General features: G+C 46.3%; 3 protein-coding genes across 3 annotated transcripts; 2 read left to right on the top strand and 1 right to left on the bottom strand.

Annotated features, from left to right (window-relative positions):
• Window positions 1-348: 348 nt before the first annotated feature.
• ttc5 (tetratricopeptide repeat domain 5) lies at window positions 349-4,245 on the top strand. The gene is made up of 9 exons (XM_079185156.1): window positions 349-469; window positions 1,583-1,715; window positions 1,816-2,027; window positions 2,168-2,318; window positions 2,434-2,525; window positions 2,612-2,815; window positions 3,149-3,363; window positions 3,455-3,599; window positions 3,690-4,245. Exons 1-9 carry the CDS (start codon window positions 407-409, stop codon window positions 3,807-3,809), a joined length of 1,335 nt encoding a protein of 444 aa, XP_079041282.1. The 5' UTR covers window positions 349-406; the 3' UTR covers window positions 3,810-4,245.
• Window positions 4,246-4,779: 534 nt separating this feature from the next.
• On the bottom strand, window positions 4,780-6,245 carry ccnb1ip1 (cyclin B1 interacting protein 1; the record flags this gene model as incomplete). Its single annotated transcript, XM_079185275.1, has 4 exons — window positions 4,780-5,016; window positions 5,404-5,578; window positions 5,704-5,850; window positions 5,949-6,245. The coding sequence occupies 4 exons, from the start codon at window positions 6,243-6,245 to the stop codon at window positions 4,847-4,849; spliced, it is 789 nt and encodes a 262-aa protein (XP_079041401.1). The 3' UTR covers window positions 4,780-4,846.
• Window positions 6,246-8,730: 2,485 nt separating this feature from the next.
• On the top strand, window positions 8,731-14,195 carry LOC306714407 (uncharacterized protein; the record flags this gene model as incomplete). The annotated part of the gene is made up of 3 exons (XM_079184434.1): window positions 8,731-8,806; window positions 10,591-13,826; window positions 13,965-14,195. The coding sequence occupies 3 exons, from the start codon at window positions 8,731-8,733 to the stop codon at window positions 14,193-14,195; spliced, it is 3,543 nt and encodes a 1,180-aa protein (XP_079040560.1).
• Between the last annotated feature and the right edge of the window lie 517 nt (window positions 14,196-14,712).

Genomic DNA, 14,712 nt, shown 5'->3' with positions numbered 1-14,712 from the left:
ATGGCGTCCGACGAGCATCTTGCGTAAGAAATGTTCCGGCTGACTGGTGCTGCGTGAACGAACAGTCCTTGAGGTCGTGTTATATGAAATAAATAAATAAAAATACTTTTATCAGCCGGTTCTGAAAGGTGTGTTTTAGCAATGACTATTTATTTAATTAGAAATGTATATTTGTCGGATTTATTTCGGGTACGTACTGACTACTCCAACTTCCGGCTTCCGGTAAAATTAAAAGTCTATTTCCTCTATGCTAAAAAATAATTGAATTCGCGCTATTTCAGTAAAGAAATGTTTTCTGTCATGACATTATAATTAGAGCATTATATTTAATACTCGTCTCGTAACTTGGCGCACTTTTACTCCTCGCGCTAGCGTTACGTTACTAGGCTGTTTCTGCTGAGCAAAGATGGCGGAAGACGAGAAGAGTGGCGAGCCCGTGAAAGAGAAGAGCGAGCTGCAAATTATGAAGGTATCTGCTCTCGGTTATTCACACGAACGTTCACTATCTACGAAGTGTCCGAGCCCTCGTGTTCTGTTGACTTTTCGTGAGCTCAGCGTCGTGCGTGTCCTCATAATTTGCTCGCTGGACGAGTCGTTGCTACAACAACTGCCACATTAACAGACCTCATCTAGTATTCAGCCTTTATTTCTGACACTGTGTCGGGTGTATGAGTGCCCTGCTTTTTATTCTAAGGGTAGAATAACTTCTAAACTGTCCGGTCATCTAATCAAATCGCCAGATACATTATTATTTATATGCATGCTTAGCTTGCATCTGTCCACTTCTTGCTTAGTCACAGATTGTCAGTGTTTCTGGTTTAATGCACTAAAGATTGCCACTAGAGATGCACTGATATGTTCTTGTAAGTTGGAACAAGGTTTCATACCATAAGCATCCCTTATCGATAACATTCATATCATTAGTACAAATGCAGGTGCATTTGTAACAATGGACACCTTTTTAGAAATGCCTATTGTTAAGATAAACCTGTTTTTCGTGTTCTGTAACAACAATGGTAGTTGTTGTTCTCATTTAGCAATGCGCTTCCATGAAGTCAAAGCAACAGAGGCTCAGACATCATGACTTTTAGACCCAATTATGGGTCGAGCAAGCATCCAGAACACTGGATCCTACAATTCCCATCATGCAACTGAATAGATTCTTTCATGAGACCCTCTCTGTGTGGTTGATGCTCACCTCTTTAAAACTCCACTGTCTGTCTGGCAGCTTATCTGTAAAAAAAAAACAGACAACAACAAGATTAGATAATGTGGATCTTAATGCACTGTTGTGTATTTGTTTGAATTTAGAATATTATTTATCATTTTTAAGAAAGTTGTTAATAATCCAAACCAAATACTGCCATGGTTTAATGTGTGATTTACTCTTTTGAAAAACAATCACAAAAGTGTGTATCACACAATAACTCTTATTTTGGTGCATCATTAATGGCCAATAGCCGCCCCAGTTTTCTTCACCAACTCAATATTGTACTGTGAGAAATGTCCCTTTTGATCTATTTTTAACAGTTACAAATTCACAACAAATACAACATCTCCCCTCCTCCCTCCTTCATCACAGGAGCTCGTGGATGAACTCTATAACTTCAGAGATTGCTATTTTGAGACTCACAGCGTAGAGGAAGCTGGGAGGAAACAAAGCGATGTCGCACAGGAGATCCAAAAGACCCTAAAGAAGGTGGAGGAGAAAGAAGGTGAGTGCTTCATTCTACACGACGGTGCTTCAGCCTTTTAATCTTCAGAATATCGATCACACTCACCGTATCCCTGCGTTTACGATTTCCTTTCCCACAGATCATTTTAAACACAAAGCAGAGTTTCTGCTGCAGAAGGGCAGGTGTCTGAATGTAGCTCCGGACTTCAGCCCTGTAGCGGAGGAGTGTCTTTCCCGGGCTGTGAAGCTGGAGCCCGGCCTGGTTGAAGGTTGGAACACATTGGGGGAGCAGTACTGGAAAAAAGGAGACCTGATGGGTGCCAAGAACTGCTTCACCGGAGCCTTGCAGCAGGTACATTGACGACAGTAAAAAAAGAGATGGACAGGTTTTTAACGCGGTGAAGCATTCTGACCGCTCCTGTGGCACTTCTGTCTGTGCTCGGTTTCCATTATTAACTCATCTGTCTTGTGCTTTATCCGCCACCGCTGCAGAGCAAAAACAAGGTGTCCCTACGCAACCTGTCCATGGTGCTGAGGCAGTCTCCGGCGGCAGACAGCGACGCTCATGGCAAGCAGGTGCTGAAGAGTGTGGACATGGCCCGGCAAGCCGTCCAGCTGGATGTCACAGACGGGACGTCCTGGTGTGAGTACAGCGTCTGGGTACTACCAGCGAGCAGAGGACAAGAGTTAGAGGAAAGCAATGATTGTACAAATGACGCGCTGCCCTAAAATTGTCTTTCATGTTCTTGTTTTTACAGACATCCTGGGAAACGCCTACGTGTCCCTGTTCTTCACCTGCGGACAGAACCCCCAGTTGTCTCAACAAGCTCTAAGCGCCTATGCGCAATCTGTGAGTGCTGAACATTGATGTTAAAAATCTATCGCCACTAATTGCACTATTGTAATGTTTGTACTCCTCCTCTTCCTCGTTCGTAGGAGAAAGTAGACAGAGCGGCCTCGTCTTACCCGGAGCTGCACTTCAACCGCGCCACGCTGTTCCAGTACGAGGAGATGTTCGGGTCTGCGCTCGGCGGCTACAGCCGAGCCGCGGCGCTCGACCCGGGCTGGATGGAGCCTCCAGAGAGAGAGAAGCAGCTGCTTGTGTACCTGGTGAAAGTCACAGAGCTCATACAGAACAAGGTACGGAGACCCTACAGCCCACGGTGATGTCTTTAAAAAGGTCTTGTTTATTCAGGCCAGCAGTCCAAAACCCAAAGATATTTAGATTGCTGTCATAGCAGACTCATAATTTAAATAATGGAGCAATTTGCATTAAGGTGACACTTCCTTTGTTTTTATTTTGTCTTGTCTGTTTTTTTTTTTTAAAGTGCACTATTTTCTTTTAGAAAATGTCATCTTTGAGTGTGTTGTTGACATATATTTGGATCCCTTGCTCACCACAAGGTGGCAGCAGAGCACAGCCATATCTCTCCTTTTTTCCGCTCCTCACGTTCCGTCTCTCCATCTCTCCAGGGGAAGATGAAGGCGCGTCGGTTGAGGACGATGCTCTCTAACCTCAGCACGTCGGCCATGGGCCCCTGCTCCTCCCCTCAGTTCCGATCCCCGACCGGCCGCGTTGGCAGCCTGGAGCCTCGGACTCTTTCCTCCCTCACGCACGGTCACAACGTTGGGATGGCCGCCCTGGGCAAGGTGGTGTTCAGCCTGGCCTCAGAGGGTCGCATGGCCTTGTGAGTGCAGCTTATCTTTTATCAATAGCAGCTCTCATAATCCACATGTTACGATTTTTGGAGTGATGGCATTGTTTTTTTCCCCCTCCAGTACGTTTGGCATGGTGGACAGCGAGGAGTCATGTATCGTGGTGATGGTGTACAACACAGCGGACAGCTGGGGCGTCCTGATCGGAGACACTGTCGTCATTCCTGAACCTCAGGTCAAACGGAACAGCATAACGCATAAAGATGAGGTCAGTGTTTCAAGTGTGCGGTTCTAAATGTACAAAGAACAACGTCTTCCTGAATAGTCTCTTGACTTTTACGTTTCTTCTCTCCGGCAGTCGTTTGACTTCAGAAGTATACGAGTGGACTCCCCTCTGCTCCTCATCGTCAACGGCAAGAAACAAAATGTCCAAAGTCAGATCGCCGCCTCCGTCAGCTACAAGCCCCAGAGCGAATGAGCCGAGCGAGCAAACAGAAAGTACAGCGAGAGGACCAAATTGTTTTTCCTGGATTTTTGAAAGAATTTGGATAATTGTGGAAGTTCAAAGTTTCCAAAGTGTGTGCCTGTTTTTATGTGTTGCTTTGTATATAGGACACCATGTCACTTTGTCTTTAGATGGACATTTTGTTTATATTTATAAATATTTCTTTTTTTTGTATTCTGTTACACGAGGACAACACAGTTTTTTTTTTTTTTTTTGTAAATGAATGTGCCTGTGATGATAATTTGATATCAGAATTGTGATTTAAGTTTACCTTGAACAAAAATCCTTTTTATCCTGAACCCATTGTTTGTGTGGTGTCTTCAAACAGCAGGTTTCAAACGTTTTTACTTTTCACATTGGAGAAGCACAGCTCACACTAAAAACATTTGAATAGGCTCCGTTCAATTAAAATGTCCCAGTATGTTGTTAAGTTGTGTGAAATCACACACAATCTTCAAGTCTAGACCTCAGTGGGTCTCCTTCTACCTTTAATCTACAACCAACCAACTGCTCAGGTTTAACCCAAATTGCCTAAATTGTTCACACACTGTGTATGACAGAACACCTACTGCTATTCATTCAGTAACATGTAGTTTCTACTATAAAGTACATGTATGCAATGGTTCGGGTTAGACTTACCCCCTTAATCCTCTAAATGTTATACTTTTAAGATAGTAATCACATGAAAATACTGAAAGGAACGAGGTAAAGGCTAAGTTTTTAATCTCCTATTATCACAATCTACATGACTAGAGAAGACTGTAAGGCAGTGCACTTTGTAAACAGAGTTCATGTTGTCTTGTCAGGCACTTCTTTACACAAATGTTCAGGAGAGACCTGGACTTCAAGTTGAACATTTCATGCAGAGTTTGGTTCAAGATTACAATAAATACGACAAAAATGAACTCGGGGCAAACACTGCCAGCTAAAGTAATACCTAAACATTTGAACACTGTTAATAAATGTAGTTCGGTGACTTTGCTCCGGCCGTGATGAAACCTGTTGCTGTCTCAGTGCTTCTTCATGAAGGGCCGGCCTCTCTCCCTGCTGGGGGAGCTGAACTGGAAGAAGGTCTTGGCTCCGTCGGCCTCCAGGCAGGAGAAGAACCTGCTGTCCCCATCGTGGCCCACCGAGAGGAACTGAGGGCTTCTCTGGGGAGTCGCCGGCCGAGGAGCCACCCCTGGGTGACACGCAGGGGGGGGGGGGTTGACGGATGTCTCTCATTGTTATACTGAGTAAAATGTCCTTACACAGATGATCAGCTCATTACTCCCACTGTTGGGTTCTTAATGACCACTTCTTGACAAAACACCTACAGCTGTGTCTTCCCTTGTGCTATTTAACATAACTCTCTGTTTGCTTCCTTCCTTTTCTCATGAATCAGTGTGACACAACAAAGTGATTTAATAAAAGCAGGACTGCTTATTTTCCTGCCAAACGTGTTGTTTTGGACTGCAGCTAAGAATATGTTTGATTATCCATTAATTGAATGATATGTTTACTACTTCAAAAACAAAAAGACCAAGTACCTCAGCGTCACGTACCTTTAAGTTCATGTTGTTCTTACCTGTGTTGAAGTCGTGGTGTCCTGGTTGTAGCAGCGTGTCTCTTTCCCCCACATCCACCACCATGTTGCGCAGCCTCAGAGAGTCGTACAGCCCCTGTAGCTTCTGGTACTGCCTGTTCCTCTCCATCAGCCTCTCGGACACATCGCTGTACTTCCTTTTATACTCCTCCATCACCTGAAAGGGAAGAGGATCTCGTAAATGTGTCATATATTGTATTGGACGTATATGTTTCTATTTCTTCAGCGTGCACAGATAATGACCGAGGAGCACTGCGCCTGAGTTTAAGAACTGTGGCTTACTTTCTTCAGGGAGGCGATTTCCCCCCTCATGCCGGTGAGCTCCAGCTCTCTGCTCTGGTTCTGCTGAGTCAACACCTTCTCCATCTGCTTCAGCTGGGCCTCAGCCCGTGACAGACTGTACTCTTGATACATGTGCTCCTGGTGGACCTGTTTACAAAGACAAGCTGGATGTTTTACAACCAAAAAAAAGACATTTCAAGACCCGATTCACACTATGTTCATATGCAAACAGAAAGATATTTGACCTGATAGCTCCAGAAGGCCAGAGCACGGGCGCTGATGTCCAGAACTACGTCCGGTGGCAGACCGGCCAGCACCATGGCTTTGTACTGCTCAGAGGGAGACAGCTCCGTCCTCACGATGTCCAGCTTCCCGGACAGTGCAGAGGAGCAGGCCGGGCAGATGGCCGGGGAGCGGCTGAACGCATCGGACCCGTGCTGATCGCAGAAGACGTGCGAGCAAGCGGTGACCCACGCGAAGCCGCTCAGCTTGGACCGACACTTTGGGAAGTTGCACAGGAGTGTGTCGTCGCAGAAAGACATGGCCAAGTCATTAAATCAAGGTGCTATGAGGCAATCACAAACAGTTTAAGTTTAAAAGACCGTAACCATATCATGGTGAAGCAAATAAAGTAATCAATGTGGGAGCCACAGGTTATTAAATTAGACTTCTTAGCAGTGTGTGGGGTTTACACGTATTTCAAGACATAAAAGTCCCATTTGGAGAAATTTAGGAACTAGAAATCACAAGGCTTTTGGTAACAATTTCTAATGTGTGTGTGTGTGTGTGTTTTGATTAACGTGTGCTATTTGATGCATTGTTTTTCTTTCCCATTATTTTTCTTGGAGTAAAGCAGTATTTTGACTCCTGAAGCAACAAATAAAGAATGTTAGCGATTCAGTCCTCTTTTATCATGTAAAACTTTACTTTTTTATTTTGTTTACATCTTAGCACTTTATATATTATAGATATGGAAATACCAAATGCCACAAATCATAACTTGGCTGTATGAAGAGGTAACTTAATGCTATGTAGTTAGGTTACCTAGCTAGCTTAATGCTACATCAACTGCTATTCAATATTAGCATTAGCAGTTAGCTGGTTAAACAGAGCTGTTAAATTCGCTCCAACTGCTGCTATTGACGAAGGCTTTGACGTTTAAAGCTACAACTATACTTTAACGGTAATATTATGATTAATTTATCACTAATTTCGGAAGGTACCGACCTACCAGTTACGTCTGTGCTCAGCAGGTGACGCTAAATGAATACTGTCATCTGATTGGCTGATTGCAACTCAAACTCTCAACTAGAAAAAGATCAAAACACTTACTTCAGATGTTTAAAAATGTACTTTCATTAAGTCTATGAATACTTAATTGGATGAGAAACGACAAAATATTTTTAAATAAAAAAAAAAAGAAAAATGTATATATATAGTACTTTTGCTTCACTGAAATGTTGACTTTAACTTATTTTTAGTGTGGTATTGCTACTTAAGTAAATAATCTGACGATTTCTTCCACTTTTTTTCTACCAAAAGCAACCTGTTGTTCGACTTCACATCTCTATTTTCTGTTTATTTAACAGGGGATGATTAGATGAAGTGAGACACTTTATGTCCAAAACTGTAATCCTAGATAAACATGACAGTTATTTCCCCCCCAAGTCAAATAATGCCCTATTTTCTTAGCCTCTGAGTGGATATATGTATAACGTGAGACACCTACTTAAATATGGCCTCCCCTTCTCCTCCTCCTCCTCCTCCTCTCCCACTTTTTTTTCTCTCTCTCTCTCTCTCTTTTATCCATTTCTCCACGTGGTACAGGAGTAAAGGCGGGGGGTGAAAGAGGGGCATTGTGCTGTGCTGCAGTGGATCCGGGGGTTCATAGTGAGAGAGGGGAGATGCTCACTCAACTGTGTCCAGCACGCCATTGTCAAAGATTCCCATCTATTCTCTGCCTTTTAAATAGAGCTCCAGTGTAAGATGCTTTTTTTGGGGGGGGGGGGCGGGAGGGTATTATACGCTTGGTGATAACACACAAAATACATCCATGTGGAATGGCTATGTGGCCCCACTTGCACACAACTCACTGCACTGTTATTGATAATTGGCCCTATGGAAATCAAAGGGTAGAAATATCGCCCATTCGTTCCTCATCTGGCACAATAACACCGCTGGGAAGACGGATTTTTGACTTTGCAAGTCAATTATTATGGCTATGATTTCATTGTTAATCCACTGAGAATAAGTAAGTAGCTTCAATACACCTGGGGGTCCTGAACAGATGTCACCTGATGGATGAGCCACCTGTTAAGACTTCTGTGAGACACATTGTTGCATCTTAATTTGACCATTAATGATGGTATATCTTTTAGGCATATCCTCAGCAAAATAGCCGATTCGAACGCTCATTTCAATTTGTTTTTAAGCAATCCAACGGCTTTGACACCTAATTGTCATGTTTTATTGAAAGTTTATAGCTGCTGTGTGAGTGTGTAAAGAAAAATAAAGCTGGAGAGAAAGAGAGAACCAGGGAGGCTGTGTGTTACACGCCATTGAAATGCAAATATCATTGAAGAACAAGGAGTGGTTCTGTGTCTGTGTGTGTGTATGGCGTGTGTGTGTGTGTGTGTGTGTGTGTGTTTGTATGTGTGTGTGTGTTCCCTGTATGTGCATGCAGCGGGGCAGCAGTGGGAGAGGAGGGGCGCAAATTGGACAAGTTTTTTGGGGGAGAAGAGACTTTAGAAAACAGCCACACACACGCATTCACAGCGGCTCCATATGACACGGTGCGGACCTGCGGATTTCCAACACCTATTTTTTTTTTTTTAAACTTTCGTTTCATTTAGAAGTGATCTTACACACATTTGAATTTCCTTTTTTATCCCGGGACTGGCATGATGTGCGCGTATTTTGAACTTTAGATGCTTGGATGGTTTAAGGAGCGCTCCCAAGTGCGCAAAAACGTGCCTACTGCCATTCAAGCGGCTGATGCCCCCCTCTCTGTCTGAGTCGCAGTGAATCATGTCACGCCGGAAGCAGAAGCGACCCCAGCATCTAGTTAACGCGGATCCGGGGGGCCCAAGGCTGCTATCTCACGGTGAGTAAACATATTTACGAGTGTGCATGCGTTTGTGTCTTACATTTCTTGAAAGAGTGCAACCGTCCTGCAACTTCACGGCGATCATCACAACACTGCAGCACGGAATTCACTCTCCGCGTCGGAGCATTGCCAGAGAGCTTAACAACAGCAAAAGTTTTGGTGTTTAGACGTAACCTGCAGGGATTTGCGTGCGCTATTGATTGTGTGGTTTCCTGTCGATTGCGGCCATTTTCACAAGTTTATTTACGCAGGGCCGCGTTCCACCGAACGCACCTGATTTAACAGCCTAAACAAAGTTGAAGATCAGAGTTTGTCAACTGAAGAAACCCCTCCTGTTCAGCCATTCACTGTAATGGGCTCCACTAAATGGAGGCCTTGGGCACTTTAGTCGGGGCCAATAAACGTGTCCCTGCGAAATGAATAGTCGGATTAACTAACGTACTGTTATGTGTCTGTGGCCATTTTCATGTGCTGTTCGTCCTCTAGGAAACCAACAGGCTGCTCAGCGCTGACTGCTGGAGGTCTTTGATTAGTATAGAGCTCTCTCTTATTTGCTAACAATAAGGTGCAGGGGTGGGGGGAAGGGAAGGCAGTGTTTTTGGAAAAGATTAATCTTCCACCCTTCTATTCTCTTCTTTTGCTCTACGTCCATGCCTTTCTCTCTTATGCACCCCTCTTCCCCCATTTTCCACCTTCTCAATACTTCCCACCCCCTTCTTTCTCCCTCTTTCTCACCCCCTCAACCCTATTGACTGTATACTCCTACACAGTTGGGGGGGGGGGGGGCGGGGGGGCCTCAGATGGATGAGAAAAAAAAAGATTCAGAGGGGATAGAGAGATTGCTCTCGCACTTGTTCTTTGTTGCAATAGGTCATATCTTCAAGTGCATGCACCTAAGACTCTGTAGGTAAACTTCCACAAGAAACAAAGTTTAGCCGAGGAGATCATTTTTGTGTTTCCTGCAGGTTCAGGTTTGTGATGAAGTCACACAGTGAAGGAATTTTACTGAGGTACAGTCTTTCATTCCATCACTATATCACTCCAGGAGGGAATAGTTAGTTTGTCTCTCCATTGTTGTTACCCTCCCCCCTTCTTTTTCTTTCACCCTTTCTCACTCTGTGCTCAAGATTCTGAAAGAATTTGACCCCCGAGCAGCAGAGGTGAGATTAGTTGACCAATCAGAGTGTCTGGACAGTGCCCAGAACCCTTAGCGTGGCCTGACCCTTGACCTCCACTGTGACGTAAGGGGGGAAGGGTGAATAGGGAGATGAAAGACGTAACTGCTACAGGGAGGGGGGGTGGGTTAAGAGGGGTTATGGGTTGTCTTGGTGATGCCCATTGTCCTCTAAAATGTGTTGCCATAGCAGCAAGGTGGTCTGTAAGCTTTTTTTGTGTGTGTGCAAGATGTTTGAGGAGTTTTGCTCCGGAGAGCACAGATTGAGACAAGACATTACAAAGACTCATAGACTGCAGAGTTTCCTCCACTTGTTTATTTGCTTGTTCAAGGCCATTTCCAAGCAGGCATTTCTTTTGAAGTCGTTACGGGATCTTCTGGTATGCACACACACACATTTGCAAACTAAACTTGTAAACAATAATTGGAATCAATGAAATAAACAGACTGTAACTGAAGTAGAGCGTTTTAATGAATTGACATACCTGGAAGTCTGGGCTGATATTGGAGACTGGGTTTTGCATAATAATGACCCTGCAAAGAAACAAACAAAGTTTAAAAAAAAAATTAAAAAATTTTAATCTCCTTTTTTTTTGTCAATCCTCAGATGATCACCTGGGCATGAAGTCACCATCCACATCTCTTGGCTCAGAAGTGACCTCGTCGGGTTCCTCCTCCTCATCCCCCACCTCTCTCCAAGACTGCCAGCCGTCTCTGGCCCCTCGCCCATCCCCTGGTGGGCTCCACGCGCCCTCCTTACCCAGCGAGAGCTCGCCTCCTCCCCACTGGCCCAGCCACATTGCCCCCTTCACCACCTCCCTCCCAAACACCCACTCTTCCCTCTCCCCAGACTTTCCTCACCCCTCACTGTCATCCCAGACTCACTCACCTCCTCCCCTGGGTCAAACCTCAGGTTCCCACAGCCTGTCCCACCAAGGAAACTCTCACTCCACCATGACGTCCCCACCAATGGGCAGCTCAGCCACCACCACTACCTCCTCCTCTTCCTCCTCCTCATCTTTTCAGTTTGTGCCGCTGCACCGCGACAGCTCCAGTCCAGGTCATCAGCAGCCCTCCAGCTCTCCGGGGCACCAGGGACAGATCCATGTGTCGCCAACCCTGGCAGTACTCCTAGAGGAGCTGAGGGTGTTACAGCAGAGGCAAATCCACCAGATGCAGATAACAGAGGAGATCTGTAGGCACGTTTTAAGGCTCGGAGGCGCCGTCTTTGGCCAAGATAACACGCAGGCCAGTGGGGACAGCAACCGGAAGTCTACAGGAGCAGCATCGTCCTCACCAACACACCCCTCCACTGCCACACCAGTAACCACAGCCTCATTGCTTTTGACTGGCCTTCCATCTTCCCTCTTTCCCCAGCCCTCTGTCTCTAAATCAGGTGCTTCACATGTTAATGGCAGCAGAGCTCAATCCTCCTCTACCCCTTCCTCATCTATTTCATCCAATATCAGCTCCTCTGTTGCCTCCTTGCACCCTCTGTCCTTGTCACTGGGCCTACCACCGCGCTACCTCCACGAGAAATCATCCAACACCTCCTCGTTTGGTCATAGCAATGGAATCAGTTTCCAGACTCCCCTTCCTACCACCAGCCACTGCCAGGATCACCAGCCCAGCTCCTCTCTGGGCTCTGCCTCCTCAGCAGGACGTCCTCAACATGTGTGCCGTTTTTGTGGGAAGGTGTTAAGCAGCGATTCGTCACTCCAGATCCATCTGCGGTCGCATACAGGTGAAAGGCCCTATCAGTGTCCAGTCTGCTTGAGCCGTTTTACAACCAGGGGAAACCTCAAAGCTCATTTCTTGCGACACAGAGAGCAGAACCCAGAGCTGTCCCTCTCCCTGCTGCCACCAGCATTAGCAGAACCAATGAGTGTTCCTGTCCCTACCCAGAGGAGAAGAAAACGGCGAGCTGATGATGATGAGTCATTTAATGCAGTGAAAGGAAGCGTTCCAGGGATGACAGAGAACATGGCTTTAGGATTCCTGTCGGGTGCATCCGCCCGACCCTCGCCTTCCTCGCTACCTCTGCCGCCGTCAGTGGACATGGCGTTGTTATCCACAGCCCATTCACTGCTACAGCTGAACAGAGCCTCGGCTGCAGCTGCTGCCAACGCATCCAGCACTGGACTGCCTTCTTCCTCGTCGTCTTCCTCCTCCTCCATGGGCAGCCAGTTCAAAGGAGCAAAGCAGCAGCGGTTTGATGAAAACACACCTCCTCACTCTGCCCTCCATGCAGCCTCCCCATACTCCCAACTGGCTCACCTCCCCAAGATTCTCTTCCCTGAAGGTACCTCCCCTCACCACCTTGCACTTCTCCGGCCCCCAGGCCATCCATCCGCCTCACACCTCACTTCGGCTCATCAGCTACCCTTCCCGTTTCCACCTTTCCCCAAACCATCAACCTCCTCCCCCTCTCCCACCACCTCTACCCAAACTTCAGAAACCTCCAAGTTGCAGCGCCTTGTGCAGAAGCTTGAAAAGGGGGCCTCTTCTTCCTTCAGCTCCGCACAAACCCTTGCTGAAGCACATGGGGACACACACGGCCATGACCTGTCCACCACCTCCAGTGCCTATCGCAGGGAAATGTTGGCTGCTCTCGGCCTGAGCCCAAGTGCCAATGCTGCTGGACTGATGACCAGCCTCCCTACCGCCCAGGCTGCTAATCAGTGTGGAGTGTGTCTGCGAGTCCTCAGCTGCCCCAGAGCGCTGCGTTTGCACCAAGCCACGCATCTGGGAGAGCGCCCGTTCCCTTGTAAGCTGTGTGGTCGTTCCTTCTCCACGAAAGGAAGCCTCAGAGCCCACCTGGCCACTCACCGCGCAAGACCGGCTAACTCCCGCGCCTTGAACTCCTGCCCGTTGTGCCCACGCAAATTCACCAATGCCTTGGTTCTTCAGCACCATATCCGCTTGCACCTGGGAGGGCAAATACCTCCTGATGGAGATATGCCAGCTGAAGACGCAGAAGAAACGGAGAATGCTGTCTTCAATGAACGTGAGAATAACTCCCCTTCTAAAACTCAACAACTCCTTCCTCTGGCCTTAACAACAAGCTCCAAGTCTCCAATTGATGCTCTAAACTCAGGGTCCACTTCTAAGAAATCCACAGCTGCTGATGCCACTTCTGTGAAGACAGAGGAATCAGAGGGCTCAACACCCAGTGTTAGCCCACCCCTGACCTGTAATCCCCCCTCAGTGGGAGCCGAGGACCCCCTGCGTCTGACGAACAACACCCTAGCTGATGGTAGCCCCATGAACTCTGAGGAGGAGACCCATGGTGACCTGGGCAGCACCAGCCCTTCAAAAGCACCCGTAGCTAGTTCTCATCCAGCTGTAGTGAATGGAGACGCGGAGGCAGATGACACCCCTCTATCGCTCTGTGTTTCAAAGCCTCGAGTAGAAAATGACACGCTGGATACAGGGGTTAATAATGATGAAGCCAGCTCCACAGACAAACCTACCGCAAGTCCGGATTCTAGCCCTAAACCCCCAGCTGCAAATGCTTCACCTGCACCCACCCCCCCTGCTAGCCCCAAAGCGATCCCCGAAGCAGAAGAGGCCTGTGGCAGTGTACCACAGGAGGCACAAGAGACAGATGCTGCCCAAAGCAATGGCAAGAGTGAGACCACCACACCTTTGCCAGAGCCTTTGCCAGTCCCGGATCCAGAGCCGGAGAAGGATGCTCCAATGGAGGAGGGTAGTAGCGTGCAAGAAAAGCCTGCAGAGGACCCAGAGCCCTCTGTCCCAGCACCAGCCCAGCCTCCTCGCTCTGACAAACCCTACAGCTGCTCCCAGTGTGGAAAGGCATACGCCAGCCGTAGCGGACTTAAGGTAAGGGTTAAGGATATTGTGGATTTTTATGTTGTAATATGAATTTTTTTTTTTTTTTTATGGAAATCAATTTTTATGTCAATTAAAGATCCTTCTGGATTTGTGAATAAATGGCTATTGTGTTGTTTCTCTCTACAGGGACACATGAAAAATCACCCTGGAGCGTTGACCAATACCCCCTCCAAGCCTCAAACCAATGACACAGACATTGTGGAGGATCGCAGCTCACATACAACCAATAAGAATCAGGTACAGAAGGAAGAAGAGCAGGGATTGGCTAAATCCCCCGAGAAAGGTGACGGCACAGATCCTCCACCAATCAGTGTGGTTTCTAGTGTGGCGGGCGAGCCGATGGACACTACTGTGTAGAGTTAGTTTTGTTAAGTGGCTGCAGTCAGTCTTTAAGAAGGGTCCTGACAAGGGAATGTATTTTTTTTGTTTTTTGTTGATAGAATAAGAATCGTTTTCTAGAGTTATTGATTCTAATTCATGTTTACCTTTTGTATTAGGTAGACGGATCTAGTTTGTGTTGTAGTCCCATTGCAAGAGATTTGTGAATGTAGTGTCTTAGCTATGTATTTTTTGTATTTCAAAGACCACAGTGAGGCCTTATCTTACACACTTCACAGAATTGTCACAATGAGAATTAATTGTTTGCGCTTTTTTTTTTTTTTTTTTTTTTTTTTTTTTTGCTGACACCTATTTTCAGCACATACTGTATGAGCTGATTTGAATAAGAGGGACGGTCCAGCATTTCACAAGATTAACTCCATACCAAAACAGGCCAAAAATTTGTAATGGCCAATGTTTGTAAATTTGTGCTTCCTTTTACAATTAATGCCTTTTTATTGTTACTTTCTTCTTTCCTTTGTTTAAGAGCCATGCT

Source organism: Pholis gunnellus (assembly GCF_910591455.1).
Source record: "Pholis gunnellus genome assembly, chromosome: 23".
Taxonomy (NCBI): domain Eukaryota; kingdom Metazoa; phylum Chordata; class Actinopteri; order Perciformes; family Pholidae; genus Pholis; species Pholis gunnellus.
This window is presented reverse-complemented; position numbering and strand designations above follow the sequence as displayed.

What these genes read in the sequence shown, in the direction of transcription:
- ttc5 (XM_079185156.1), top strand. Translation starts at nt 407, where the DNA reads ATGGCGGAAGACGAGAAGAGTGGCGAGCCCGTGAAAGAGAAGAGCGAG. An exon ending in TCAGAGGGTCGCATGGCCTT is followed by an intron (nt 3,364 to 3,454) that starts GTGAGTGCAGCT and finishes TTCCCCCTCCAG; the next exon opens with TACGTTTGGCATGGTGGACA. An exon ending in GCATAACGCATAAAGATGAG is followed by an intron (nt 3,600 to 3,689) that starts GTCAGTGTTTCA and finishes TCTCTCCGGCAG; the next exon opens with TCGTTTGACTTCAGAAGTAT.